Source organism: Cyprinodon variegatus, unplaced genomic scaffold (assembly GCF_000732505.1).
Source record: "Cyprinodon variegatus isolate N-32 unplaced genomic scaffold, C_variegatus-1.0 Scaffold73, whole genome shotgun sequence".
NCBI classification, from domain to species: Eukaryota; Metazoa; Chordata; class Actinopteri; order Cyprinodontiformes; family Cyprinodontidae; genus Cyprinodon; species Cyprinodon variegatus.
In genome coordinates this window covers 821,569-849,219 of record NW_015150526.1, presented here as the reverse complement: position 1 = coordinate 849,219, position 27,651 = coordinate 821,569, and the positions used below count along the sequence as shown (strand labels likewise).

General features: G+C 36.5%; 1 protein-coding gene across 4 annotated transcripts in view; it reads left to right on the top strand.

Moving 5' to 3' along the window:
• Positions 1–27,651, top strand: part of LOC107083385 (dipeptidyl aminopeptidase-like protein 6) — a 134,656-nt gene that overhangs the window by 39,762 nt on the left and 67,243 nt on the right. The window contains exon 1 of one of the 4 annotated variants that reach the window (XM_015372585.1): positions 13,203–13,407. The exons of the other annotated variants lie outside the window; for them this stretch is intronic. Within the exon in view, the coding sequence (XP_015228071.1) occupies positions 13,366–13,407 (42 nt within the window). The 5' untranslated portion in view covers positions 13,203–13,365. Of the gene's footprint in view, positions 1–13,202; positions 13,408–27,651 lie in introns of those variants that run through there. 4 annotated transcript variants of the gene reach the window in all.

Sequence of the window (27,651 nt, the reverse complement as noted above, 5' to 3'; positions counted from 1 at the left end):
AGAAGCTGAACGGTTTGATACCAAAACTGTTGAAATCGTCTGAAGTATGTGGGACTAGTTAGAGAACGAAAAAAGGAAACAGGAAAACGGGAAAAGTGAGAATCCATTAATCCATTCTCACTTGATGATTAATTCTCTCAATTCCCAATGATCGGTCTCTGCCATCAATTCAAGAAGCAAGGATATTTTTACATATATCAGAAAAAAATGTTAACGTGAATACAATTTTATTGGAAACACCCCAGATAATCTGTTTTAGGTTTAGTGACTAATTTCACTATAAACTGATTGAGATTTTCTTTCCGTTGTTGCTTTAAAGTAATTATTATCTTATCTTGGTGGCTATTGTCTATCTATAGTTTTTCTACAGAGATTATGTTTGAAGCTATTTTTCAGCTAAACTTTGAATAATTATTCAGTTTAAATTAAAAACAAAATTTATAACTTTTAAACAAATTATTCAATATTTAAAGTAAGACTAAATTAATTCAGGATAATATTTGAAAGTAATGCTATTGTTGAAAAAATATTGTCTTGAGCATCTCTTAGCTGACAAAGATATAGTTTGGTTTGTTTTTAAGTTTCAGCAAACAGTATAATTAATTGAATATAAACTTTAATACATATAGACTTAAAAATTACTCTTGAGCAAAAGTCTTCATGTAAAATCATATTTTGGAGATTCAGAAAGTCCACCACCATGGGGTAGGGACTTGCTATAGGTAAATGAAAAAAGGGTCACAAGGAGCGAATTGATTTGGAGGAAAGCAGTCCTTGAAAGGTCAAATCTCTGTTCACTTCGCACTGCAACTGTGAAACCCAGCAGTGTTTGACAGTTTATTTTAGTTCTGCTTTGAGCTGCTGTCAACTAGCAGAATCCATTTAGAAATCAGAATTTAAATGTCCACTGTTCTTCCCTGTTTTATGGTTTTTAAACAATAATATAAAAAATATTGTCCTACTAAAAGTTTAGAAAATAAATATTGGATTTTGATTTTACAGGTAAAACCAATAAGTAAAATATATGTTATAATTTTGCCACAATCTTTTTGAACAGAATTTAAATGTTAAACCATTGCATGTGCGTCCATGGCCCAAAAAAGTGCATACATAGATATTTACCAAAGCCTAGTCTTCACTATTTGAGAATATTTAAGTCTTTCATATATAAGAACATTAGAAGGATTGACTGTTCTGACAGATGTCAATCAGAGGAAATCACTCATCTCAGAATTTAAAAAGATGATGTTGTGAGTCTGCCATCAGATAAACACTAAACAACAGTTCTGTGAGTGAGAGATATGGAAGTGCAAACCTTCTGCTGTCTAAGAATAGTTATGCTGCTTGGGTGAAATTTGATCAAGGCAAGTAAGATCAATCAGTGGATGATAAACAGACATTGCATTTTAAATTACTTGGGTTATCATTGAAGAAAAAAAAGAATGCACTCCTGCTTGAGAACTTAATCATAGCCATAAAGCAATTGGATTTTAGTTTTCTGGATCAGAGTAACAAAACAAACAATAATTGAATAAAAATGAATACGTTTTTTATAATGTTTATAGCATTATTCTTTGAATATATAGTGTTTTGCTCCTATTTTTGTGATCTTTATCTTTATTGAATTAAACTGTGCATCACTTTGGTCAACATTTTATGTGCTATACAAATAAATTGGAAATTACATTGTTAATCATTTTAATTACCAGTAGCCTCAAAGGGTGTCCCAAATAATAAATACAGCCCAAATGTGTGTGATTCAATCTCATAGTAGTGGTTTTGTGAAGGCAGCCATTGTTTTTTTAGAGAACAATAGCAAGCAAACAGTATCAGGACAACTAAGAAACCAGCTACTAAATCAGTTATGGAGATGTTTAGTGCAAGTGTGAATAGCAGACTAGAACAAACTTAATTATGCATCAGAAAATGTTGAAAAAACTATAAATCTAAAATTAAAACAAGAGTGGTTGCAGAGTACGTGCTTTGGCCAGTATTTGGTAAAGGCCACTGCAGGCAGACATGCTGTCATCCAGTGCAGCTGCTGCCCGCAGGATAACAAAGCATCCGCAGCAGGACTTCCTGCTCCATGTTGCTATGGTTTCAAAGGTGGGGAGGGTGAGGCTGGTAGCCCTGTGAACTAACATGCTGATGGCTCAGACTGCCATCTGGAGATGACACAGCTTTCCCCAGCCCATGTCATGGAAAGAAAACCGTAGCAGAATTGATCATGTGTGGGTTTATTGTAGCTCATTTGAATAATTCAGTGAATAATTATTTGCTGATATAAGCCTTCTCGTCTTTGTGTTTTTTAGCCATGCTGACAGACCTATCACCTATCGATTTCTGCTTTTCGATTCCAGAGAGCTTCTCAACAGGTTGTCCATCCCCTGTCCAGTATCTCTCTGCTCTGTTGACACACCATCCATCATCCCTTACTCTCCCTGCCCTCCCCAACCTCTCAGCATACCTGTCAGCAGTGCTCAGCAGGCTGACAGTCCTTCTGTTGAATGTCCCTGTACCTCTTCATGATATACTGTAAGATTACACAGGCTGACAGGTATTATCATTCAGTGATTCAGTGCAGAAAAGCCTCTTTATCCACTAATGATGCTGAGCGTTAGTCTCCTGGGGTAGATTTTCTTCTCTTAAAACCAAGTGAAATAGTCATTCTTAGGTGTCATTAAATCTCTGTGTGTATTTTAGATCGGTTTTATTCACACTGTAGTCTAAGTGCTCGTTATTATGTTTCATTTGGGAAGCAACTAGTATGAACCGATTGAAATGGTCAAAAATACATCTTTTGTCTGAATTTGCGTCATCTTAATGATTCAAATAAGGCCTATTGCTTTGACTTTGGTTGCTAAATTCTTTAAGCATTGTGAAGATTTCACAATTTTTTTGAAGAAAAAAATGTTTTGAGTTGAAGAATTTTTCATCTTCAACTCAGCTTGCTTCCTGTTTTTTCTACTCTTATTATTTCAGAATCTAGTTTTCGTTTTAGAACCTCAGGGAGCATTCAACTTTGAGACAAAGCATGAAAATCCTCATAAATATTAATGACTTTTGCATTTGTAGTTTTTTATTTCTTTGTTTTACATCAGGTTGTATTTACTATATAAATTCTGCTTGTCTGCATAGTACATTTGTTTCATATACATTTTTTCTCCAATGACGTTTTAGGCACATGCACTGTTTCTGCTTTGCCACTAGAGACTGTTATTTTACAGTTAATGGAGGATTGTACACTGAAATACAGAGCCTGCAGCAGGCATATTCATCCTTTGTCTTGATTAATATTTTTTTTTACCTCTCTTTTTCCAATTCACAAGGGGCAATGCTGTCTCACTCAGCCTCTGTGATAAAAGTCATGCAATTCAAGGATCTCTTATGGATCCAGGAGGAAATGAATTGTCAGACCTGAAGGGACTGGGAAATGTTATTTAATCACAAAGTTACATCAACCATGCTTTGACCTTTAGATACAGATAAAAAATATATTTGTTCCTGGTTTTACTTGCTGAAATGAGTGGGACAAGAGACCAAAAGAGATTCAGCAGCCCCTCATGCTTAATAATATTTGCTTATTAAATCAAAAAGAAGGATATTTTTTTAAAAGACAGACACAGAGGTCATCATGTTTTAGTTTTTTTTCCATCAACAAGTTTCAAGTGGATTTTTTCCCCCATTTTTTTCCCATCTGTGAGAATTGCAGCAGCAAGGCATTGAAATAAAAAATAGACATATTAAGAGATAACTAAATCTATTAAAGCATATGTGAATTGTTAGGATTATTATTATTAATGATGTGTGACTGTTAATCCCTAATATTACCTGCCTGTTGTTTTTCAAAACTAATGTTTCCAAGAAGTTTATCTAATTAGGACAGTTCCTCTGTCCGGATATACAGTTATCGTCTTCATTATGTACATAATGGAGATTTGAGAATAAAATGAGGACACAGATAAAGTGGATCATTCTTAACAGCAAGTTCTCTGTGTTTTTATCTGGGGCACTGTGTGAAAGCCTGATATGAATGGAGCCATGGATGTCTCCTCATCTGCAAACGTGTATGATGTAATGATGTGATGAAGTGGCAGACTGGAGTTGCATAAAATACTTCTTTAACTGTGATTTAGGGCCGACTCCAATGAGATGTGAGCCCGGGTGGTAATCAGAATCAGAATCAGAATCAAGTTTATTGCCAAGTAGGTTTGCACTTACAAGGAATTTGACTTGGTGTTGTTGGTGCAGACAAAAAACAAAACAAAATAGCAAAATAAGATAGAATATATATAATATATATATATATATATATATATATATATACACAGAAGCTATATACAAACAGTAGACTGTGCGTTAATGTAACGCAGAAATCCTGAATGGGGGAGAGCGCTGGTTTCTGCAACCCTAAACAAATTCTCTGGATTGAGTAAGATACATTTCTGTCAAACTCTGTTGTTATGTCTGATGGTTAATTAAGACATATACATTATGAATTGTTATTTAAAGAGTTTGTCCAGAGTGATCTCTTCATAGGAAAAGAACCGGAGAAAGAAAGCTTCAAGGTGTTATCACAGAGCTTTCACAGAATGTATATTTAGCGGAGGAAACACAAAATAAACTTCACAAGCAAAAAGTAGTTGTCTTTCTACTTTACAAATTTATTAACTCTGATGAAATTCCATTCCCAACAATACCAACTTTAATTATTCTCCAAACATCTTCCATGTTTAGGGTTCTTTCATGGTTAGATAAGAAAAACTGTTTCTGCTCAGTTCCTCCTATCAGTGATTCATAAGTTTAATATCAAGACTTTGCAGGCCCTGTCATGCTTGTCTGCACCAAAATATATACAGCTTCTGCTTTGGAGGTTATTGGAAAATATGAATTCAGTGATTTGGTGAAGTGACTCAGTATGTTTGTTTACATTTGTCACACAAACCATCTGCCAAGTCAAACCATTCAAAGAAATGCATTGTTTTATGTTTTTTTTTTCTCCATTGTTGTTCTGTTTAGATCAAGCAAGCCCAAAGTCGGTCCTCGAGAGCGGCTGTTCTGCAGGGTTGAATGGTTTTCCTACTTTAGCACAGCTGATTCTGATAATTGCAGTTCAGTAAAAGCCTGCTAATCAGTTGTCAGTTAAAATCAGATGTTCTGGAGCAGGGAAACCTCTAAAACCTGCAGGACAGCTGCCCGCAGGACCGAGTTTGGGCATGCCTGGTTTAGATGTTGGGGTCATTTTTATGTTGGAAGGTGAAGATCAACTCATGTCTCATATAATATTAATGGACTGCCTTGGATTCAGCTCCTTCATATTCTCAATAACTCAGACCAACCATCAGGTAGTTGCTGAGGAAACGCATGCCCACAGCATGATGCCATCCAAACCATGTTTAACTGTGGACTTGGTCTGTGGTAGTTATATAAATGTGGGGTGTTGAGCCCCTTTCAGAAGACTCTAAACTGGAATTAAACTTGTTTTTTTTTTTTTTTGCATTCTCTATGTCTATATGTAAGATTTAGGTGGCTGACATTAACCCAGCACTCTTACCCCCCTGAATCAACAAGCTGTATTGGCTGGTTTGCCAAAAATGGTTATATCTTGACTGTGGGTTGTGTTAATTGCAGGGGTCTTTGCCCCCAGCTGTCCAGGGATTTAATGTAAAAGTGCTACCTGTGTGTGGTATCTATTCATCATTCATCTTTATGGCCATTAAAAAATAAACTTTTTGAGCCTTCATCCCTATTTTACCAACTAATCTTGGAAATGGAACAAAACAAAGATAGCTATGATGTATTTACCCCTTTAGGAGTTTTTCTTTTGACATTTATGTTGGGCTTCATATTCACCCTGCTAAGCTGTAGCTTAGACCTTATTGATTTTTGTAAGCCCATGTGCATGGGATATTCCAAGCTTCAAAGCATGGGATATTGCTTTTACAAACTAACCCTGGTTAAAATGTCTCCACATCCTGACCTGTCTGCTGTCTCTGGTTCTCTCTCTGTTCACTTATCTCCATCAAATCTGAGGCATGCAGAGAACAGTGAAATAAATACTGAGATAAAATAACACATTTCTGGAAAATTAGGTGACTTATGGCAGCTGATTGTTCAAGTTTATCACAGGTTTTCATGGCTGTTGTTTTTTTTAGAAGAACCCATTTCTAGGTAATCTAAAATAATAATAAAACACATACAATTGGTTGGCACAGTCAGAACAAAACGTAAATGCAAAGGCTGCAAAACACTACATGTAAGTGATCAAAGACCATGGGTGTTGAACAGAAGGATCAAGCTGAGAGCGAAGACAACCATACCGAGGCAGGGTTGAAAAATGTGAAATAAACCAAAGGAGCTGAAGAAGAAATGTGACACAACTGAGAAAGTATAAAGGCAAGGTGTGTGAGGGAGGAAGACTAATTAACAGAAGATTATGCACTAAGATATGCAGATCCTCTCAACTGAAAAAAAGATGAATACTAAACTGAGGAATAAATCCGAATGTACACTACCTTTCAAAATTTTGGGGTCACCCAAACAATTTTGTGTTTTCCTGAAAAGTCACACTTATTCACCATACATTGTTAAATGAATAGAAAAAATAGTCAAGACAGTGACAAGGTTAGAAATAATGATTTGTATTTGAAAGTTTTTTTACATCAAACTTTGCTTTTGTCAAAGAATCCTCCATTTGCAGCAATTACAGCATTGCAGACCTTTTGCATTCTAGCTGTTAATTTGTTGAGTTAATCTGGAGAAATTGCACCCAACGCTTCCAGAAGCAGCTCCCACAAGCTGGATTGGTTGGATGGGCACTTCTTGGGTACCATACGGTCAACCTGCTCCCACAACAACTCAATGGGGTTCAGATCTGGTGACTGCGCTGGCCACTCCATTACCGATAGAATATCAGCTCCCTGCTTCTGCTCTAAATAGTTCTTGCAAAATTTGGAGGTGTGTTTAGGGTCATTGTCCTGTTGCAGGATGAAATTGGCTCCAATCAAGCGCTGTCCACTGGGTATGGCATGGCGTTGCAAAATGGAGTAATAGCCTTCCTTATTCAGAATCCCTTTTACCCTGTACAAATCTCCCACCTTACCAGCACCAAAGCAACCCCAGACCATCACATTACCTCCACCATGCTTAACAGATGGCGTCAGGCATTCTTCCAGCATCTTAGAATTTGTTCTGCATCTCACAAACGTTCTTCTTTGTGATCCAAACACCTCAAACTTGGATTCATCTGTCCACATCACTTTTTTCCAGTCTTCCTCTGTCCAATGTCTGTGTTCTTTTGCCCACCTTAATCTTTTTCTTTTATTGGCCAGTCTCAGACTTTGCCACTCTGCCCTGAAGCCCAGAATCCCGCAGCTGCCTCTCCACTGTTGATGTTGACACTGGTGCTTTGCGAGTACTATTTAATGAAGATGCCAGTTGGAACCTGTGAGGCGTCTGTTTCTCAAACTAGAGACTCTAATGTACTTATCTTCTTGCTCAGTTGTGCAACACTGCCTTCCTCTTCTTTTTCTACTCTGGTCAGAGCCTGTTTGTGCTGTCCTCTGAAGGGAGTAAGTAGTACACACCGTTGTGGGAAATCTTCAATTTCTTAGCCATTTCTAAGAACAAGAATAGACTGTCGAGTTTTAGATGAAAGTTCTCTTTTTCTGGCCATTTCGAGTGTTTAATTGATGTGATGCTCCAGAAACTCAATCTGCTCAAAGGAAGGTCAGTATTGTAGCTTGTGTAACAAGCTAAACTGTTTTCAGATGTGTGAACATGATTGCACAAGGGTTTTCTAATCATCAATTAGCCTTCTGAGCCAATGAGCAAACACATTGTACCATTAGAACACTGGAGTGATAGTTGCTGGAAATGGGCCTAAAGTTAGAACTAGTTTATCTTCATTAAAAAGTACAGTGCTTTTCCTTCAAAAATAAAGACATTTCAATGTGACTCCAAACTTTTGAACGGCAGGGTGCAAAGAACAAAACCAGTACAATCTGAGAAGCTAAACACAATGAATTAACCAACGAGTCAAGACCTGTTAGAAGGCAAGAAATAAACAGGGAAAATAAGAAAACACAAAAAACAGAAACCCAAAAGCTAACGACCAAGGATTGGGGTAAGGATGCCCTGTACAACACATGCACCCCTTTTTTTTTTACATTTTTTTTTTACTATTTTATTTTTAGCTGATTACAAAAAACAATTCTATCTTTTTTGCACTTTATAATTATGATTACTGTTCTTAATCACTGTTTACTTTATACAATCCCAACAAGTAAAAAACATAAAATCTTTTACTGTTTGATGCACTGTATTGAGGCAGATTTCTGAACCTGTGCATTGAATGCATCTCTATAAAACATTCCTCATGAAAAATGTAAAATCTGCTTTCTTTCAGTCAAATAGTGACTTTTGTTGTTTGGGATCATTAGAAGGTGATAATAAAATGCTTCACTAGGAAGATGAAGACGAGTCTCTATGTAAAAGAAGAAGGGGAGCAGTGATTATGAGAGCAATGCTATTACCGTATTTTCACGACTATAAGGCGCACATAAACTTCTTTTTTTTCCCTCAAAATGTGCGGTGCGCCCTATGTGTGTTGTAACTGCGACTTTTGAGACCACCTCATTGAGGAGATGATGAAAGAGTGGCTGAGGGAGGTGAATGTAAGGAGACCAGGTGGTTTTTTTCCACTCATCACCATCGCTGTTAATCTGTGACTCCATGCGTGCCCATCTCACAGCCGATGTGAAAAAAAAGGTGAAACAAATTAATGCTGTGCTCGCTGTTCAACCGCTTGACATCAGTATGAACCGGACGCAGCAGAGCAGCGAGTTTACATGCAAAGTCAATGGTTGACGCGCGTATAGATGCAGCAAAGGGTCCCGCAGCGCGTTTTGAGCAGCAGGCGCAGCGCGTCGGGAGCGTTTAAGCCTCTGACATGCCGCCAACGCGCTGCTGCTGCTCGAGATGGAAAAATTGAAGTTTTGCTGCTGGAAGCGCCGCATCAACCAATCAGAGAAGCTGATCTGGGAGCTGACAGCGAGAAAGACACATCGCTCTGATGACATATGATATTAACGCAAATGAAAGGGCTGGATGGATGAGGAGATGATGAAAGCGTGGCTGAGGCAGGTGTATGTGACGAGACCAGGTGTTTTTTTCCACGCATCACCATCGCTGTTAATCTGTGACTCCATGCGTGCCCATCTCACAGCCGATGTGAAAAAAAAGGTGAATCAAATGAACGCTGTGCTCGCCGTTATTCCGGGGGTCTGACAAAGGAACTTCAACCGCTCGACATCGGTGTGAACCGGCCGTTCAAAGTAAGGCTGCGAGCGGCGTGGGAGCGATGGATGACAGACGGAGACCACAGTTTCAAGAAAAGTGGAAGGCAGCGCCGGGCAAGTTACGCCACCGTTTGCGGATGGATTGTTGATGCTTGGACTAACGTGTCTGCTGGAACTGTTGTTCGAGCTTTCGCAAAAGCCGGCATTATTTCTGAGGAGCCGCGCGGCACGGAAAGTGACTCTGACAGCGAAGAAGGGGAAACTGGCATGTCTGATTTAGCGCAGAATTCAGAAACAGAGGATGATGACTTTGATGGGTTTGATTCATACTTTGTAATAAATACATGAATAAAGCACAATCATACTCAGTTTTGCTCCCGCTCTATTTTTCTACCTGAAAACTTAATTCAACATGAACCTCTGGGCCGCGTCGCCTCTGGTTTCACCGCGGCGGCTGGCAGGTGTTTTTTCATCTAAATAATCTAAATCTTTCAGCTATATTTGCTGTGATCAGTGGGAATAAAGTAGTTTTAATATTTTTTAAGTGAGAAAGTCCACCTGAAAACTTAATAATTGCAGTCAGTTCATCCAGATTATCATCCTGCCTATAGGCTACTATTTCTGTCGGAGGCGCTCAGACCCCCACATACCAGCGGTGCGCCGACAGTAGGAATCCCTTCAACAGCAGCCTCTAGGCCGAGCAGCCTCTGGGTTCACCGCGGTGGCTGGCATGTGTTTTTCATCTAAATAATTTAAACTGCAGGCACCAGGATACCGATAAAGCGAATAAAAGCGAACATATTCTGTCGGCAGGTTTCATGATTTTAAGTTAATTTAGGAGTGATCACAGCGTTCTGTCATCTGCGATGTGTCTGTCTCACGGCCAGCTCCCAGGTTTGATTAATACTTTGTAATAAATACATGAATAAAGCACAATCATACTCAGTTTTGCTCCAACTCTATTTTTAAATACACAGTAGAGGTATTTAAACGTAGTATAGAACATGTACCTGTATATGAAAAACGCGCCCTATAGTCCGGTGCGCCTTATGTGTGTGTTAAATACAGAAATGGCACACATAACTGGGACTGCGCCTTTTAGTACGGTGCACCTTATGGTCGAGAAAATATTTATGATTCTATAATTAAATAATAATAATTTTTTGTTTACTGGCAGATAAATTAAAAAATATAAATAAATGTCTTTGTCACTAAGCACAATCCTTTAGGAAGCAACAGCATGTCCCTCTTGTGAATGTAGCTCTAGCACTGTTCCTCATTCCACCCTCAGTGCTTTAACTTTGTTCTGTTAATCAGGTAAAGCTCATAGATCAGGTGTCAGGGATGTCTCTTTAAAGGTTTGTTTTTTTAATCTTCCCTAGACTTTAAACCACAGCAAGGACAATAATTTAAATCTTTGTTGCTCTGACGATGTAAGATAATGGTAATATTCAGACCAACAATGGTATTAAATTCTGTGATAATAATAATAATAATAAAAAAAAGATTTGTCTCTAATTTATTCAGAACACAGGACAGGAGCTTGGTGACCTTCAATTAATTACAGAAGTTTTTACTGCATGGAAGAAGCAGCTTTTTGACAATTGATAAAGTCATCAAAACAGCAACCCTGAATGTGCTTTGATTTTGCATTTTACAATCTTTTCTGGTGAATTAAAAAGGTAAAAATGGATATGTTACAAATCAGCAATTGTAATGTCCCAGATAATATTCCTGACATTTTGGGAATCCTTTTTTAAAGCATTCTTTCTTTATTTGGCAACAGCTGCAGATGGAGGCCTAACATATTTTACTTTTAGCTTTTCTCTTTTCTCTTTGTCTCTCTGAGACAGAACAGTTACTTCAACATTTTCTACGTTCAGGCTATCACCAGTGAGGCACTTAACAGAGGGGTCCCCTTGTGGCCCAGTTGTTGAGGAACGCATGCTAAAGTCCCCTCTGTGGTGCTGAGGATGCAATATGTGCCCTTTTTTTCCCTGTACGCCTCTGCCCTTACAAACATGAAATGGACACCAGAATTCGTAATTTATCTTTATCAGGCATGAAATGATGAATCAAAGTAATTATGGTTAATCTACTATTGAAAAACTATATATTTACTCAGTAATCAAATAACCTCTACCTTTCATAAAGAGTGTACAGTAATATATGGCATTTATTGAAAACAACTTACTGTACAGTGGTAATTGATCCAAAACTATAAAATACACGGACGCATACATACTGTAAACAGACAGACAGACAGACAGGCAGACATATGGATATTCTGTTAACTCTGTGTCTGTCTGTATTTTTTGGTTTTATTTATTTAGTTTCTTTATCCTTAAACTTTGCAAACTTTTACTCCCAAATGATTTTTTAATTTTTTTTTTTTTTTACCATAAAGCACAGCTCAGAGTCTCTACAAGCAATCTTAGGACTGGGGAGTTTTTTTTGACACCAAAGGAACTTAATTTCTTAATGTTGGTTGGGTAAAAAGTTGGTTTTGGGATGTTGCTTAAGGTATGCCTGTTGGTTTAAACAATGGCACAGAGGGCTATATTCTGCCTCTGGGCTCTTGTTTAGTCTTCTGATGAATAACACATGAGATGTGTGTCCTTGTCAGACCCATGTGTTCATTCCACTCTACAGAGGAGTGACAGGAACATGACCATTTGTCCCTCTTGCCATGAAGGTAGGTTTCTAGCTGTTGTTTCATCTCCAAGCAGTTCTCTGTATCTTCTTTAGCAGTAGTGTGTCATGTGTAACTGATTTTACCTCTGGGCCTGTCATCTTGCATACTGGCATTTTCTCTGAAGGCACAGTTTGTGATTCATCACTTTTGCAGCAGGACAATCATCATCTTCTATCAATATTTCCCCATGGATTTCCCTGGAACACACCTTGGGAGTCAGAACGAGGTTCAAACCTCATTCAAGGGTGGGTCACTTCACTCCAAGCTGGGAGTGGAGGTTTTTTTAATGTGGAGCTCGCCTTTAGCTGAGCAGAGATCTGGGAGATAATAATTCTTTGGTGAAGCGAGTTTGGGGAATACTGCTCAGTGATTCGGTATTCTGGGAGCTGGCAGCTTGTCAAAAGGTATATCCACCCAAAAACGGGAATGATGAACTGTGAGGATTGATGTTTCTCTGCTCAACAGAACTTAGTTTCTCTTGTGGGGATTGCCTATTTTTCTATCCAGCCATTACATTAAGTTATTATTTTCTCTTTGTGGCTGGCATTGTTTCTGTGGGATCTGAGTTGTGTAATTTTCATAATAAAAGTTTTTTCAGTGATTTTCTTTTTTGTTGTCTCAGGAGAATTGTTCTGCCTGCTTTGTTTTTTTTTAAATAATTTATGCACTAAAGAAGCTTTACAGGGATTTGTCACATTACACAGAGTGTTTTTTTTTCATGCATACCCTTGTGGGGACAGATCGTATGTAGAGCTGTGACACCTTACAGGTATCATTTTCTTTAGGACGCACAGACCGCATGCATCAGCACATTCGAAGCCCTGCATGCACTAAAAGAGGAGGTGTTATCTGTACAGAAGAAGCCGGTATTGTGTCAGGGAAAGTTCAGGAGAGGCTTCAGACTGTTTGAAATGCTCCATAAATTGGCAGTAGTTCTGTGTGCGGTGTGTAATGCTGATCTGTGCTAAAGGCAAGATGCAGCTAATGGCTCAGGTAAGTGGTTCAGTGCTGATTGTTGTAAAGGGCCTGAGCACGCTGGCGGCACTCCTCACTCTCCTTTCAGCGTTGAGTTGCATGAATGCAAACGAGCAGCAGCAGCAGTCCTGATCAGTCTGATATTCCCTCAGTGATCCGACCTGCACCACTGCAACTGCAGAGGTGTCAGGTTTATGCTCTCTACTGGGCATAATCTGAGCAGTCTTGCAGTTAGAAACAGGCCGCAAAGACGAATACAGAGATAAGCACACTTCCTCTCAGAAGAGTGCGGATTCTGATTCTGGGGTTGTTCTCATTGTGGTCCTGGGGTGTTTTTTTAATGACATTTTACCGCATCTCGATTCATCCACATCAGTAAGTGCTGCATCTGGCAAAATGAAATCACACAAGTTGTCCCGGGTGGAGAAACTCTGGAAGGTAGGTGTTAATTCATTTCAGGTACATGTTTAGCTTTTGAGCATCTTTTTTAATTATATCTCTTAGCAGTCTGTTGATGAGCATTTGGAGGGCATGTTTGACTGAAGCCTAAAAGTGTTGTAGGAGTGCTTGAGAAAGTGTCATAATTGATTATTTATATATTTAGCTTTAAAGAAACTCTGATGATGTAATGAGCACTTTCAAAGACAGCTTCTATTGTATTCGTTGACATGGGTACGTACTAAATTATACTTTGTAACTGTTAAACTTGTCAAATGTTAAATTTAGGTCCCTGTGGTGATGTCTTGAAGGACAAGTTTGTGTCAGGAATACCAATTAATTACTGCTGCTTTGCTGTTAAGACTAAGATCACCAAATACATGCTTGCACTGGCGTATTGATTAGGTACAACAGGCTTTATTTTGGGTTGCACCCTGTTTTACATTCAGAACTGCCTCAATTCTTTCTAACATTAAATCAAGAGATATTGGTTAACAGAGAGAAGATTGCATGAAATAGTTGCTGCCAATATTTTGGCTGCATATTCATGATGCCAGTCACCTCCTTTCCCTCATATTCCAAAGCCACACAGATACAATGAAATCTACCTACTGTGGAAGTCAGTGGACAACTGTGAACTCACTTTCCTGTTATAGAAAACAGTTTTGGTCATTTTAAAAATGTGATCTTAACCTGCTGGAAGTAACCATCTGATGATCGGATTCAGTATGCTGCGATAATAAAGGGATGGAGATGGTCAGCAACCCACGGGTAGGCATTTGGAGCTGGTGATGAAATGCCAAAGGTGTGCAAGGAAAATATCCTTCACACCATTACACTACAGCAAGAAGCCAATACTAATCAAACAAAGCAAAGTGAATCAATATTTTTATGTCAGTTACGCCTCATTTTAATCCTTCAATCTGCACCATATAGCTTTTTACCCAAGCATCAGCGAAATGTATGACAGGAATTTTTGATTTTGCAGGCCAATATACAGCACTTTGTGCATAATGATGCTCTGGGCAGGCTGAACTTCTCAAAAACTCACTTATGTCTCTCAAGGGTCTTGTAACCCTTGAGAGACATAAGTGCTCAAGGGTCACAATAAGAGCTCAGATTGCTGCTTTACGGCATTCTGAGCTCCACCTAAAAAAACAAGGCTAAAAGTTATTGTAACCCAATAAAACAGATGTGGCACTTAGTTGATTTTTTTTTTTTTAAGTTTTTGTTCTCTGATGTAGGGATTAATTTTTATGCGTAAATCTGGCCTTGTCTTTACAAATAACTTCATGTCTTCTTAATCAGTGGTCTGCTGTTTTAAATAAGCTTGCTTTCTCATGCCTATGCTCATGACGAATATTAGAAAATATGTTGCTCATTTTAGCAAGCAATTGTACCATAGGTTTAATAATAACATGAATATGAGAGTGTATTTTCTCTTTGGTGCACAGAATTAATATGTTTTGGGTTTTTGTGCCCGTTTTTTTACGAAATATTCTACTTTGCAAGGATGAAAAAAAATATAAAGTTGATACAAAGGATATCACATAGATACATATCTGCTGTCCTGCCACAGGCATTAATCTTCATTATGCAGCTGAGTGCATTCCCACAGTAATGAAGCTTACAAAGGAAATTAATTTTCATCAGTGTGAATTGTCTCCAAGATACAAAAGACTTTAGTGAAGTAGTTGAATCAAGAGACACATTTTGTCCTACCCACCCTCCTAGATTACTGTAGTTAGGATTAACATAATTATTTGTAAATGCTACATGGCAGAAAAATAAGAGACTACTTTTCAAATTTCTCAATTTGATTAGACACTTTGAATATTTCCCTATTAACTTGTTGCAATAGCTTGCAGTAAGTTCTCCCATTCATCCAGACAGAAACGGTTTAAATCAGTCAGGTTTTTAGGTCAACTTGCTCACACAAGACTTTACCCATCTTTACCCAAAACGATTGCATGTGGCTCAGATCAGGGTTCTGGTAATTGATTTAGTTGTCCTTATATTCTGCAGCACGGTTGTCTACTTGAAAGACGTATTTGTATCTAAGCTTTAACTTTCTGACTGATTTCTTCGTTTTGCTGTAATAGTAATACAAATTTCTCCAGGTAATTTCTCCAGGTTTCCTTCTATTCTGTTAAAAGTACTAGACCCCAACTCATACAACACGGTACCGCTACCCCTATATTTCAGAGTTGTTATTGTGCTCTCAAGCTTGCACATTGCCATATGTCTTCTCCAAAAAGGCAAGCGCTTCAGTTTTAGTATTTACAGATCACAGGAGATTTCTGCTAAAATAAAATTATATTAAACTGTGCAGTGAGGCTTTCTATGTAAGTTTTGGAATAATGGCCTCTTCCCTCCTGCCCATTGCTGTTTCACCTGCTACCGTTCTGATGGTTGTACTCACCTGGGTTCTTATTTATGAAATATTTGGTTAAATCCATAAAAAATTCACATTCCACATTAACAAACCCATGAAAATAGAGTACCCCCCCCCCAAAAAAATTTTTTTTTTATCAAACCATTTCCACACCTCTACTTTTCATACAAGTTTCCACCTCATGTTCAACTCTCTTCATGCCTGCATTCAGCTGTAAATGGTCCAAGCAATGCGCTACATGAATGTTATTTTTGTATTTAAATAAGCCCCTGGCAATCATAGCCAAAATAAGAAAAAGAAAGAAATAAAAAGCGCAGTTTAAAAGACGCAGAAATAGATGTATGGGTGAGTGAGGTGGAGAGTCTAATATAGTCTAATGTGGAATAATTGCATTAACAAGGACATCCAGGCAGAATTTTGCATATTGCTGACTATGATATCTTAGATTTATAGATAAATTATGATGTCTTTAAAAGGAGCATCAAGTAGAGAGTCATTTAGTTGTTGATTATGTTAAACACCTGTTATTATTAATAAAAACAAGAATGATTTTATATTGGCAAAAATGGTTGTGCTACGTTTTCATAATGTTAATACATTCAGTAGGTAGGGTCTCCCATAAAATGACTGCATCATGAGGCATTGTGCATATGAAGCATATTAATTATTTATACCAATAATGCATTTGATTGCTTGTTCATATTTAACTGTGTTTCTTTATCACCTTTTTCTACATTGGAGTTATGCACACTGACCTCCTCCTTCCTGTTTAATACCTGGTATGAACAGAGAAGGCCTGGGTGTGGCGGGTCAATACTGGACCTTATGAAGAGAATAGATTCAAAAGCAATGCTCTATGGAGTGTGATCAGCTGATAAACCTGCAATCATGCTGGGTCAGGAAACATTGGTAATAACTGCATACCCAACAAGGCTGTGTTTTTTTATGAACTTAATGAATGAGACCCCTGGTTTGTATGTAGCTCATCCTATCTCTGAAGTCATTCCTGGTTTTTTGTTTCCTCTCTGCTGGATTTGTTTTTATTGGACTTTCTTATGTTCTGTTTGCTGGCTCCCTGATTGCTGTAAGTTTTCAGTTTGTCATTAATTATTTGTTCATCTTCTGCTGCCTTGATCCACTTGCTCTATGGATCTGCAACACCTCACACCATGGCAGAACCACAGTTGTGGAGTTCAGAATTCTCCTCATGATATCTTGGCTTATATCTGATGATTTTGCATGAAAGGAAAGAAGAAATTTTTGATTTTCAAAGTGGTAAGTTATGCCCAATATGATTAAAAAATTATTTTAGTTAAACCAAAAGAAATAAAAGAACAAAATCAATGAAAAAGAAAAGCTAATTTTTATGACCCTTTTAATATAAAGTAAACTGATTAAGATCTATCTGAGAAAAAGCCTTAAGTACAAGTCAAGCTTTTTTTAAATATAAAAAAATTCTAAGATTAAAGTAGAGAAACACGTCTTTATGAATTAAATTTTGTTTTAAATTTTCTGATTTATTCATTAATGTTGAAGTGTTTCTGGTATCAGGTGTTGCATGACACACTTTAAAGATCTGCATGGATGACATTTTACCATACCTGACATACAGGATCCCTCAAAGAGCACAACGTGACAACGGAGGCTCTATCTGTTCGATTAACTCAAGCTACAACTTACAAGCTGATAGTGATCTGATCAGGCAGCCTGAGCTGGATATATGTATTGGCTTTGACATGAGAATGAGCTGAAGAAAAAAAGCACGAAAAACCTTCGCAGGAATAAAAGAGTACAGCCTGCATCAGTAATTTTTGTTACTAAAACCAAACAGAAATACAGTATCAAGTTCTGCATCTTTGCTTAGTGGTATTAAAAATAATAGCATTATGTATTTTCCAGACATTTGTTTTCAACACTTTACCAAACTTTAGAACTTGTCTGTATTTTTATATGTATGCTGGGTCCCATAAGTTTTAAACAAGGAGGCATAATAAAGCAAACAAAGATGCATAACGTTTTGATATTCTAATTTACTTGGAGTCACTTATTACTTCATATGTTTAAAATTATTAGTATTCAGTATATTAGTGATACATAAATGTGCATTGTTCTGATATTCCTTAGCCTCAGGCCATCTGTATATACTAAAGTCTGTGCTTTAATGTTTATGAAATATTTAATGCGGTACATATAAAGTGCATAAGTAGCTGATGCAGCTGTATTGCAACCTTTCCAAAACCTCGCAATCAGTGATACTTATCAGATTGGTGGAAGTTTAATCTGCTTTCTTTCAACAAAAACAACTGTTTAATGTTAATGGGTTCTTTCATGCTTTTTTCCCCAAACATTTTTTTCCCCAGATTATTTACTTGTTAGTATGAAAAACAACATAAATGATTTGGTGCTTCGAAATCTTACCAAAATAGATGTGTTTTGCTTATTAATGCATATACAGATCTAGAGGTGGCTTTTTTTGTTAGCATTATTTGTCTGAATTTTGTGGATGATATTTTAAACCTTTTTTTCAGCCTGCTAACCCTGTGAGATTCTAAGTTTTTTATTTGTTTTTTTTAAATATGCATGCATGTTTCGGCCAGGCAGAGATGACCAGGGTAAATTGTTTCAGTGGAAAAAGACATCCAATCAAACTTTGTAAAAAGGTTGTTTTCAGATTTTATAACCCTGCTTTTTATCAGCCTCGATTTCCTTCACTTCAGTAGATTGGTGATTAACCAATGCTTAGATGTGAAACTCAACTTTTCCACAGATCTTACCTACCTTTATGATAGGCGGGTTTTGTGCATGCGTGTGTGGAGCAAAAGATGGTAAAACCAGCAATGGAAAATATACACTTCTGCAGTCCTGTAGCTTTTTTTTCCTGTTCTCATTTTTCAAAACTGGAAAAAACGCACATATACATAGTAAAACCAGTTTATATGAAAGTTCCTTCTAAATTACACAATAAAAACAAAAGTTTGTCAATCTTATAAACCTCCTGCAGGCCTAAACTTTTAATTGTTATTGCTCATGTATCTGGAATTAAATGCATTTAGGGATAATAGAAACCTCACGTAACGCAGAGAATTAAAATGTGGATCAGATGAAGTAATAAAAATACATAGAGAATAATTAAGCATAAACTAGATTGGATTTCTCTGTTACTTAGGGCGTCCATCGAGACTTCGAGTTGCCTGATGAATAAAAAAACCTTGTAAGACCCACAATAAATGAATGAAGCTCTATTTATGCTTAAGCTCCTAATTTTCATTTTAAATTCCCTCCAGTGAGTTTCTATTGGTAATTCTTTCAAATAAGAGAACACTACTGATATATTAATTTCACTTTAATTTTCTCCAAGCAAAGTGGGCCTAGCTTTGTACACTTTTGACCATTGAATATTCAATTATTGGAGCAGTGGCTCCTTGTTTTAAGCTGCTGTTGAGTTTCCTTTTATTACTTTCATCATTATGCTTCATTTTTAACAAAATCGTTATAAAGCTGAAAAAAAATCTTACGACCCTCTAGTATGGTGTTGATTCCCACACAGTTAGTTAATGAGGCTTGTAAGCCCGGTTGATGAGTACCAGATCTGCAGAGGATGCTTTGTAAACTCCTGCTGACTCAGTTTGCCTCTTTTTAATGCACGTCTGCTGCCTGTTTGCCATCCTTAATGTACAAATTTACGCCTTTGTTGTTGACTGCGGTTTTTCACCTCTTTTTGAACATTTACCTTTTGAACATTTAACATCTTTGGCTTGTGGTCAGTAAAGCCATTTGTTTGGATTTGTTGGTACCAACAGGTGTATTCGTCAGCAAAAAATTATCAATATCAAAGATAGATTTTAAAGAATGAGGTTATTATTGACATAGATACTGTATGTTTGCTTACATACTTAGATAGACACACATGTTATTTCCCTCTATCCTTAGAGGGAGTTTCCTTTGACTTCCATCCCTTTCTATAGCCCAACCTGGGCCCTTACTGTAACTCTTATGAATACATACCTAAACCTAAACCACACTTAAACTCAATTCCAAGCGACACCTGAATCATCCCCATGATGACCCATGAAATAATTCTTATTTTGGCCAGTGAGTTAGAATCTGTTTGGTTTGCAGTTGTGACATTTCTTTCTGAGGATCATTAAACATCATTCTGTAAAATCAACGTTTTGGATATGGCTTTATGACCTAGCTCAGCTGAAACAATACAAAATATTTATTCCTGATCTAACTGGTATCTCTCCTTGCTTATGAGGGCATTTATGCTGTAAAAAAAATAGGCACTAACAGAAAATCTATATTTATACTAAGATTGAATCACTCACTGACTAACTCTCTTGACTGTTGCTTTTTAGAGGTTATTGATTGTACTGGATTTTATTTAAGAATACCATATTAATTTAGGTTATATACAAATGCATGTCCCATATATAGTTTTTTTTTTTATAGTAACAAAGAAATAAAATACAAAGTGTATTACCATGTATCATTTTCCTTTCATTTTACCTTATGCTCTAGTCCAGAGATCTGCAACCTCTGGCTCCGGATAAACAAGTGGTTCACTAGACACTCGACAATGGATTTTTATCACTTTGGCTAAAAATGATAAAAAGCCAGGTAATTCTTTTAAAAAAAATACTTTTATTGCATTAAATTTCAAAATGAATTGACTCTAAATATAAAGGAAATATATTTTTCAGATTTTTTTAAGTAGCAGAAATGTTTGTCTTTTTTTTGTCAGAAATTTCTTTTTTTATAATAAAAAAAATTGAAATGGCTAGGAGGTTATTTACAGCTCTAAATATTTATTTGTTGGACTGAAGTAAAAAAATGGCTCTTTGAATTTGAAATGTTTTAAACCCCTGCTTTAGACTGTGCTGGTCTATTAATTAAAATCTTAATAACTATGATAAATTTTTATGGTTTTATTATGAGAACAAAGTTTCATTTGCAGTTGAGAATAAAGTTTCAGAGGTCTAAATACTTTTGCAAGGTGTCCTAGAAACAACAGTGGATAACTTACAGCTTTGTTCTTCCACCTCTAGATGGAGATGTTTGTGCTTCTCCCTTCACAACATCTCTGACTCTTCTAGCATCCTATGTAGCTTTTGTTCTGTAGAAACTGTCAGCTTTAGGGTGGCATCATAGTATTTTCCTGCAGGCCGCATGATCATAGAAACACCAGGGTTAGTCTTTGAGTCTAATCTGGAGGCTAATGAGATCCTGAATTTTTAATAAGGACTTAAGCTGCTTTGAGCTGAGATTAAAAGTTCAGCCTTATCTTAGACCAGAAAAAAGGGTCTTGACATGCTATAAATAGGCTTCATGGATTGTATGGAAAAATCAAATAACTTTCCCTAGTGTGGATATTGACAGCCTAATTTAGAAAGTTTCTCTCATAGCTGATTTCCCCTAGGATGCAGTTTGTTCTCAGAGGAGCCATATACCTCAGGACATTGTATTTATACATATATATGTGTATATATTACTGTTTTTAGCATAATTTTATTTTGTTTTCAGTTTACAGTGCCTCGTGGTGAGATTTGAACATGAAATCAGGTTCTACCTTGGGAGCAAATTTAGCACTGAATGAGCTGTATAGCTTATGGAGGCCTGGGGATTTGTTGCTTAGGATTCATTGCAGAATTTTTATTACTATGTTTATTTCAATATGAAATATATGGAAATGTATTACAGGGGGCAATTAGGAGCATACTGTTGTATATGGCAGTGAAAGCCACAGTATACACCCTGTAACAGTCACAGAAAGGGATAGAAAAATATAACTTTAACAGACATTTTAATAAACCTAAAGCTTAGGAGTGATTTATCTTCGCAGGTAACCATTATCGGTGAAATGTGACTCTCAGGATTAATTGAAACAAGACTATCAGTTTCGATTTAAGGTTAATTACTTTTAAAAATAAATCTTCCAAATCTGATTACTGGGTATTTTACAGCCTATACTTATTGTGTTCCCATGAATTGAGATAGTAAGGCTGCAGTTAATGACAAGGGCATTGTTTGTAGAAGCACCTCAGTCAGATTTAGTGCAGGTGCAATACAGGCTGTTGCTGTTCAGCACTATTACAAGGAGGTAAAAGGTTCGCAGATGAAGCCAGAAATGATAAACAGGATTGAGTCAGAATGACCTGAAATGGCCTAGAACATACTGTGAGATTTGAATATATAAAAAAAAACTAACATTTTGCAATAAAAACTTTTACAAATGATTGAAAGAAACAACGGAGCATAGCTTTACAGAAAAAAAAAAAAGAAACAAACCACAACAAATGTATTGTGGTTATGTGATTGAATGTGTGTGCATATATCTATATATTTAGATAAACCTTTGAGGCATACAGTAGATTTAACAAGCTGTCCTGGAAACATTCCTCAGAGTCTTTGGTTCAGTTACTGTCATAGCTTTACTCAGAGGGTGCAGATAAAAAATTAGAGAATATAAAAAAGGGAATTAGAACTTGGGAAACAATGAAAATTTAAAACAATGGGCAGTTACTGAAAGCAAACTGAGTCATTTTTTATACTAGCATACTAATTATTAAAAGCTTATTCAGCTATTTTATATATTTTAGTTGTTATAATGCCTCGTTGCACATTTACTCCAGAGTTTGTTTGGCTTATTTTTAAGGAGTAATCTGATAGCACTGCAGCAATTGTAGCAATTCCGATATGGTGCACATTGATATGTCAATCAACACTGCTCTATTTTTTGTTTCAGGAAGTGATGTCCTCAAAATGGTCACAACTCCCTGGTGGTTGGACAATAGTTTCATTAGATTGAGAGTTTCACTCAAAGCTAATTTTTTTTTTTACTCTTGTCAGATTATGTTTGGGGTAATGAATGTGTTGATTTAGTGTCTTGGTTCTATTAGAGTCACTGTGGATTTACAGCCTTTTGCTAACAACATGGTTAATAATGTCTTTGTGCCACACAACAGTCCATATGCAGAGATGTCAAGTAACGAAGTACAAATACTTAATTACCTTACTTAAGTGGAAATTTTAGCTATCTATACTTTACTACAGTAATTTTTCTCTTTATAGAAAACTTTTTACTTCTACTCATTGTATTTTTTTTTTTTGGAATTTTAAAAAATAGTTTTGTTTCATTTAAGCTCACTTCCATTATGGCCTGTTAGTATTTAAAAACAAACAAACAAAAAAAAACATCAAAATAGTTTGTTTCATCCAGTCAGTTTATTTATGTGTGCTGCACTAATTTTGTTGTTCACCATATACCCCGAAGAAATGATTTTCAAGATGATGCAAAGTTAACTTTGACACTGCTGCTATTACTGGTAGTTATTAAATAGACTATAAGAACATTACATCCAGAATTGTTCTGTTAATAAGCTAATGCAGTAAAGCATCTGTCCTTAACATTTTTTTCTGCATTACTTTTACTTTTATATTTAAAGCACTTTCAAAAATTGTGCTTTTACAATTTACTTGGGTAAAAAGCTTAAGTGGATACTCTAACTTCTACAAGTATTTTAAACACTAGGATTTCTACTTTTGTTTTGTAGTTATGAACATTCATACTTTTGACACCTCTGTCGAGATCTAATGCTCTTAGACAACACAAAAATTTTAACGTTGGGTGTAAACCGCTGTACACGTCACCTGATAATCTATTTTTTTACCAGCCTTCTGGGTTCCTAGTACTAGTATAGTACTGTTCCTAGTACTGTTCAGTGATATCCATTTCATTTCCTTCCTCCGTCCCTTACTCTCCTGCTTCTGGTCAACTTGGCAGTTGGCCACCCTTGTCCTTTCTTGCCTCATTAAATCGCAATGACAACAATAAAGGTTAAATCTGCTTTTAGGAGGAACTAACTCATCTCGTACTGGCCAGCCTAGTTGAATGCACTAAATGGAGTAAAATAGGCCCCCTGTTTACATTAATAAGCAAAATGAAGAATTATACATTGAAACGATTCCCTTTAGAAGTGTTTTGCCTGTAAAGGTCACACACTTCCTGAGTGTTGTAGAGTAAAATGGATCAAAGCCATTGTTGCTGAGCAGGCAAACCTTCCCAGAAGCTTTGATGAGGATCAATAAGTGATTTTAAAAGGGCAGAGAATCAGGCAAAGTTAATTTATTTTGTTTAGTAAGCCCAGGTGCATGTCAGTGTCTCCCAATAATTTTAGACAAGACAATGCAAGACAACGCTAGATTAAATGTTTCTCCTGGAAAGTCCTCTCGTGGTAAAAGACTAGTAATGAAGTTGATTAAAGGCTCCAGATCCTGTTCAAAAGCCACCTTTATTATTCAGACAGCAAAAAGCTTTCCCTTCCATTTGAGAACTCTGCACCTTAAATTACTTTGTGATGCACAAAGACATGTGTACTCTTTATTTTGTTAGAAGTCAGTCTGATGAATTGAGAGTATAGTAACAATTTGTTAACAGCTTACTCTGCTTTAGTACTTTAACTGTGATTTGCAGCCGCCACACAGGAGAGATAGAGAGAGTGTGGTGGACAGCTGCACCTTACACAGAGTTAGACAGGTGTTCTGCCAGTCAGAGAGCTGAAGGAGTCATGGCTGGCCAGAGGGCAAAGGCAACATGACTGATGGCTGATTTGGCACCACTGACAGCCAGCAGAGTGGCTGAGTGGGAACAGATTGTTCCTAGATCAACAGCCGTCACGGAGTGATGGGCTTCTACAGGCAGAATACATTATAAGCAGTTAAAATGTCATTCATGATATATTTTTATTTCTTTCCTATACGTGTTTTAAAGTCAATTATCTCTCCTATAAATCCCAAAGGTCCCCTTGACAGTTTCGCTGGAAGTCTAAACAAAGTGTAACAAGGTTCAAAACAGCAGAGATATTCAGTGTCCAAGACTGCCGCTCAAAATGGACTCTTCTTTGGAAATAGAGGTAGTCTGTGATCAGTCTGCTTCATGTAGCTTCTGCTGTTGTGAACCGGGAAATTAATCTGTTGGGTATCATTTATGCACCGGTGGACCAATCATTAGTTTGTTCTTCATTCCGGTCTCATGTGTAAGACTGCACATCTTCAGCTCGAGCTGTCTCAGCCCTGTAAGGAACCTCTGGATCAAAACCATTCCCATTTGTTCATCCTAACACTGACTCTTGCAGAATTTTATTATTGATTAACCAAGGCTTTGCATTATATATTATAGAACTGCACTATTTAAATTGCTGATGCGCAAAGTCAGTATATGAGCCACTGTGGAGCCTGAACTTCTCTCCCAGGTTTTTAAACATTGTGATAGCTGAACTCTCTCTGTGCATGTCCTTTGGTCAAATCTGGATTTTCTTTTAAGTTTATTTTCACATATTTGGTGAGAATTGAGTAACCAAAATCCAAGCATGTCTGATTTCCATTGTCTGTGTATTTTATTCAACTCTTCTTGTTTACATTTTGAAAATGCACAACTTGATGATGTAACTTATGAATTCATTTACTTATCGGAGTCAAAAACCTCTGTTCATTATGTAACAGGATACAAGGAGACAGATGATGTAGACAGTCTGAACAAATAAAATCTTAGACTGAGAAGTGAATGTATGAAAATATAACCAGATAGAAACACTGAAGCTTGTATGATTTAATGGGCTGATGCAATGTAGCAGTTGATAAGCACTATTTCTTTCTCATTACTAAAGAATGTATGCAGCTATGACAAGTGACCTCACTCACAGTTTTATTTTCAATTAAATTTGGACTCAGTGAAACAGCTTTGATTATAAGTTGCTAATGTTTAGATCGGAGATCTAGACATAATGTTTTACACAGCATGTTTGAATCAATAAAATTATTTTTTAAATTTCAGGAAACTTTTATAAAATAACTTTACAGACAACTTGAAATTCCATTATACTGTATATGTGTTTCAATTGTTTGACCACTAGCGTATATTCTCTCTCTCTCTCTCTCTCTATATATATATATATATATATATATTTTTTTTTTTTTTTTTTTACTTTCTCAATTCCCAGAGCTTAGTGAAATGGAAAAGAGATAGAACCGCATTTCTAACATATCTAATAAAAGAAAACACCAAAATTTCCACTGTACCAATTTATCATTAGATATTTTTAATAAAAACTAAAAATTAAAAAGTGAATTCATTTTTAACATGTTTAACAGCATTTTCAGAAATGGGATTGTATTTTTTCCATTTTGGTATAAATATCAATAACATGAAGAAAAGGTTTTATGGTATTATGTCCTATTAGTTTCTACTTTTAAAACCACTGAAGAAAGCACTGAGCATGCTGCTTATGGCAGCATTGAGTCTGAACCAGACCGGCTGTAAGTCTCAGTTTAAATTATTGATTTATGAGCTATTAAAGAATTTAAATTGATTTTATGAAAGTCACATATGTTAAAATGGTTGCTGTTAACTACAAATATGTGAAACATATTCAATAGTGGTATCTTAAAAGATTTTTGAATCTAATATTCATTGCAGCACAAGATATTAATAAGATATTAATGGTAATCTCAGTGTCTGCCTTTTAAAACAGTAGTAGCAGTGTGCTCTATCCATGGTGAATGTGCAGCTCCTCTGTAATGTATCTGTTTAAACATGGAAGGGGAATGCTTGTTCTGAGAGCAGCTGATAGGAACCACTTTGTTCAGGTGTGCTGCTCTGTTTTTACTTTTCATATTCAGACTAGTGAATTTGACTGAAGTAGGCCGGAGCAGGCATCCTTAGGGTTTTCTTCATCAGAGATCTTCTCACAGCATCAACATTTTAGAATACAGCTATACTAACCAGGCTTTGGAGCTGGTATATTGAGGTTTAAATTACTTGTATTTCCTTAATATGCACACACATCTAACAGCACTTATGCATAGAACATACACTCCTGTATCTCAGGCACATTTTTATTTAAAGATGGAGTAACTTATGGATGTCAGGTAAGTAGTGATCACTGGGGGGAGCTAGTATACAGAGGAAGGCTTTAAGGTTTATCGTCAGTTACATAAAGCTTTGCAAGATACCCACTGGATAAAGGAAATAAAGATACTTTAGCAGGAATGCATTCAAAGCTTAGTGCATCCTGTTAAAACTTTAACAGAATGGATTTTGAAACAAAGCCTGCCTAAAAATCCATCATTTCAAAACACATATTCAACAGCATGTTTAAGATGGTTCTAAATTATTTCTTAATCATTGTTAGCAGATGTAATGTCATACTCTCTTTTAAAAGAATTTGATTTTACATGTTTTTTTTTTTTGTTTTTTTTACATTTTTCAGTGGATAATTAACATTTGGACAACCCTTCATCATCGCTGTACTTTTCTGTTTATTAGTGTCTGGCTGCTCTCTTCAATGCTTCTGATGTTTGCATTCTATTTTATGATTTATTTAAATCTTTTATATTCCCGCTTGTTGAACGTCATGCCTCTTGACTATGAGGTAAGATTTAGTCACTGACTAAATGATGGTTGGAATCTTGTTTGCAGAAACTTAAATAATAAAGAAAGAAAGGTGACCGTCACACATAAAGGATTAAACAGGCTTTTCAAACTCAGGAGGCAGGGGAGCTGTCCACAGTGCTGATGCTGAAGTTAGTCTTGGCAGAGAGCCGCTCATGGATTTCCCTTGCAGGCCAAGTCCTGTTCAATCCATGTTGGCTTTTAGGCAGCAGAGTTCAGAATTGTAGTTGTAACCAAAATATGTTTATTCTGCAGCATTGTGAAACAATATCTCTATAAAGCCAAAGGGTCATTTTCAGTCATGAACCTCTGTGATGTTGGGGAGAGTTTGTGTCTTGGCTCTGCAATGAACTGTGGAAATAGGGAAAGAGTAAGCCCAAGAATCACAGAACTGATTTTG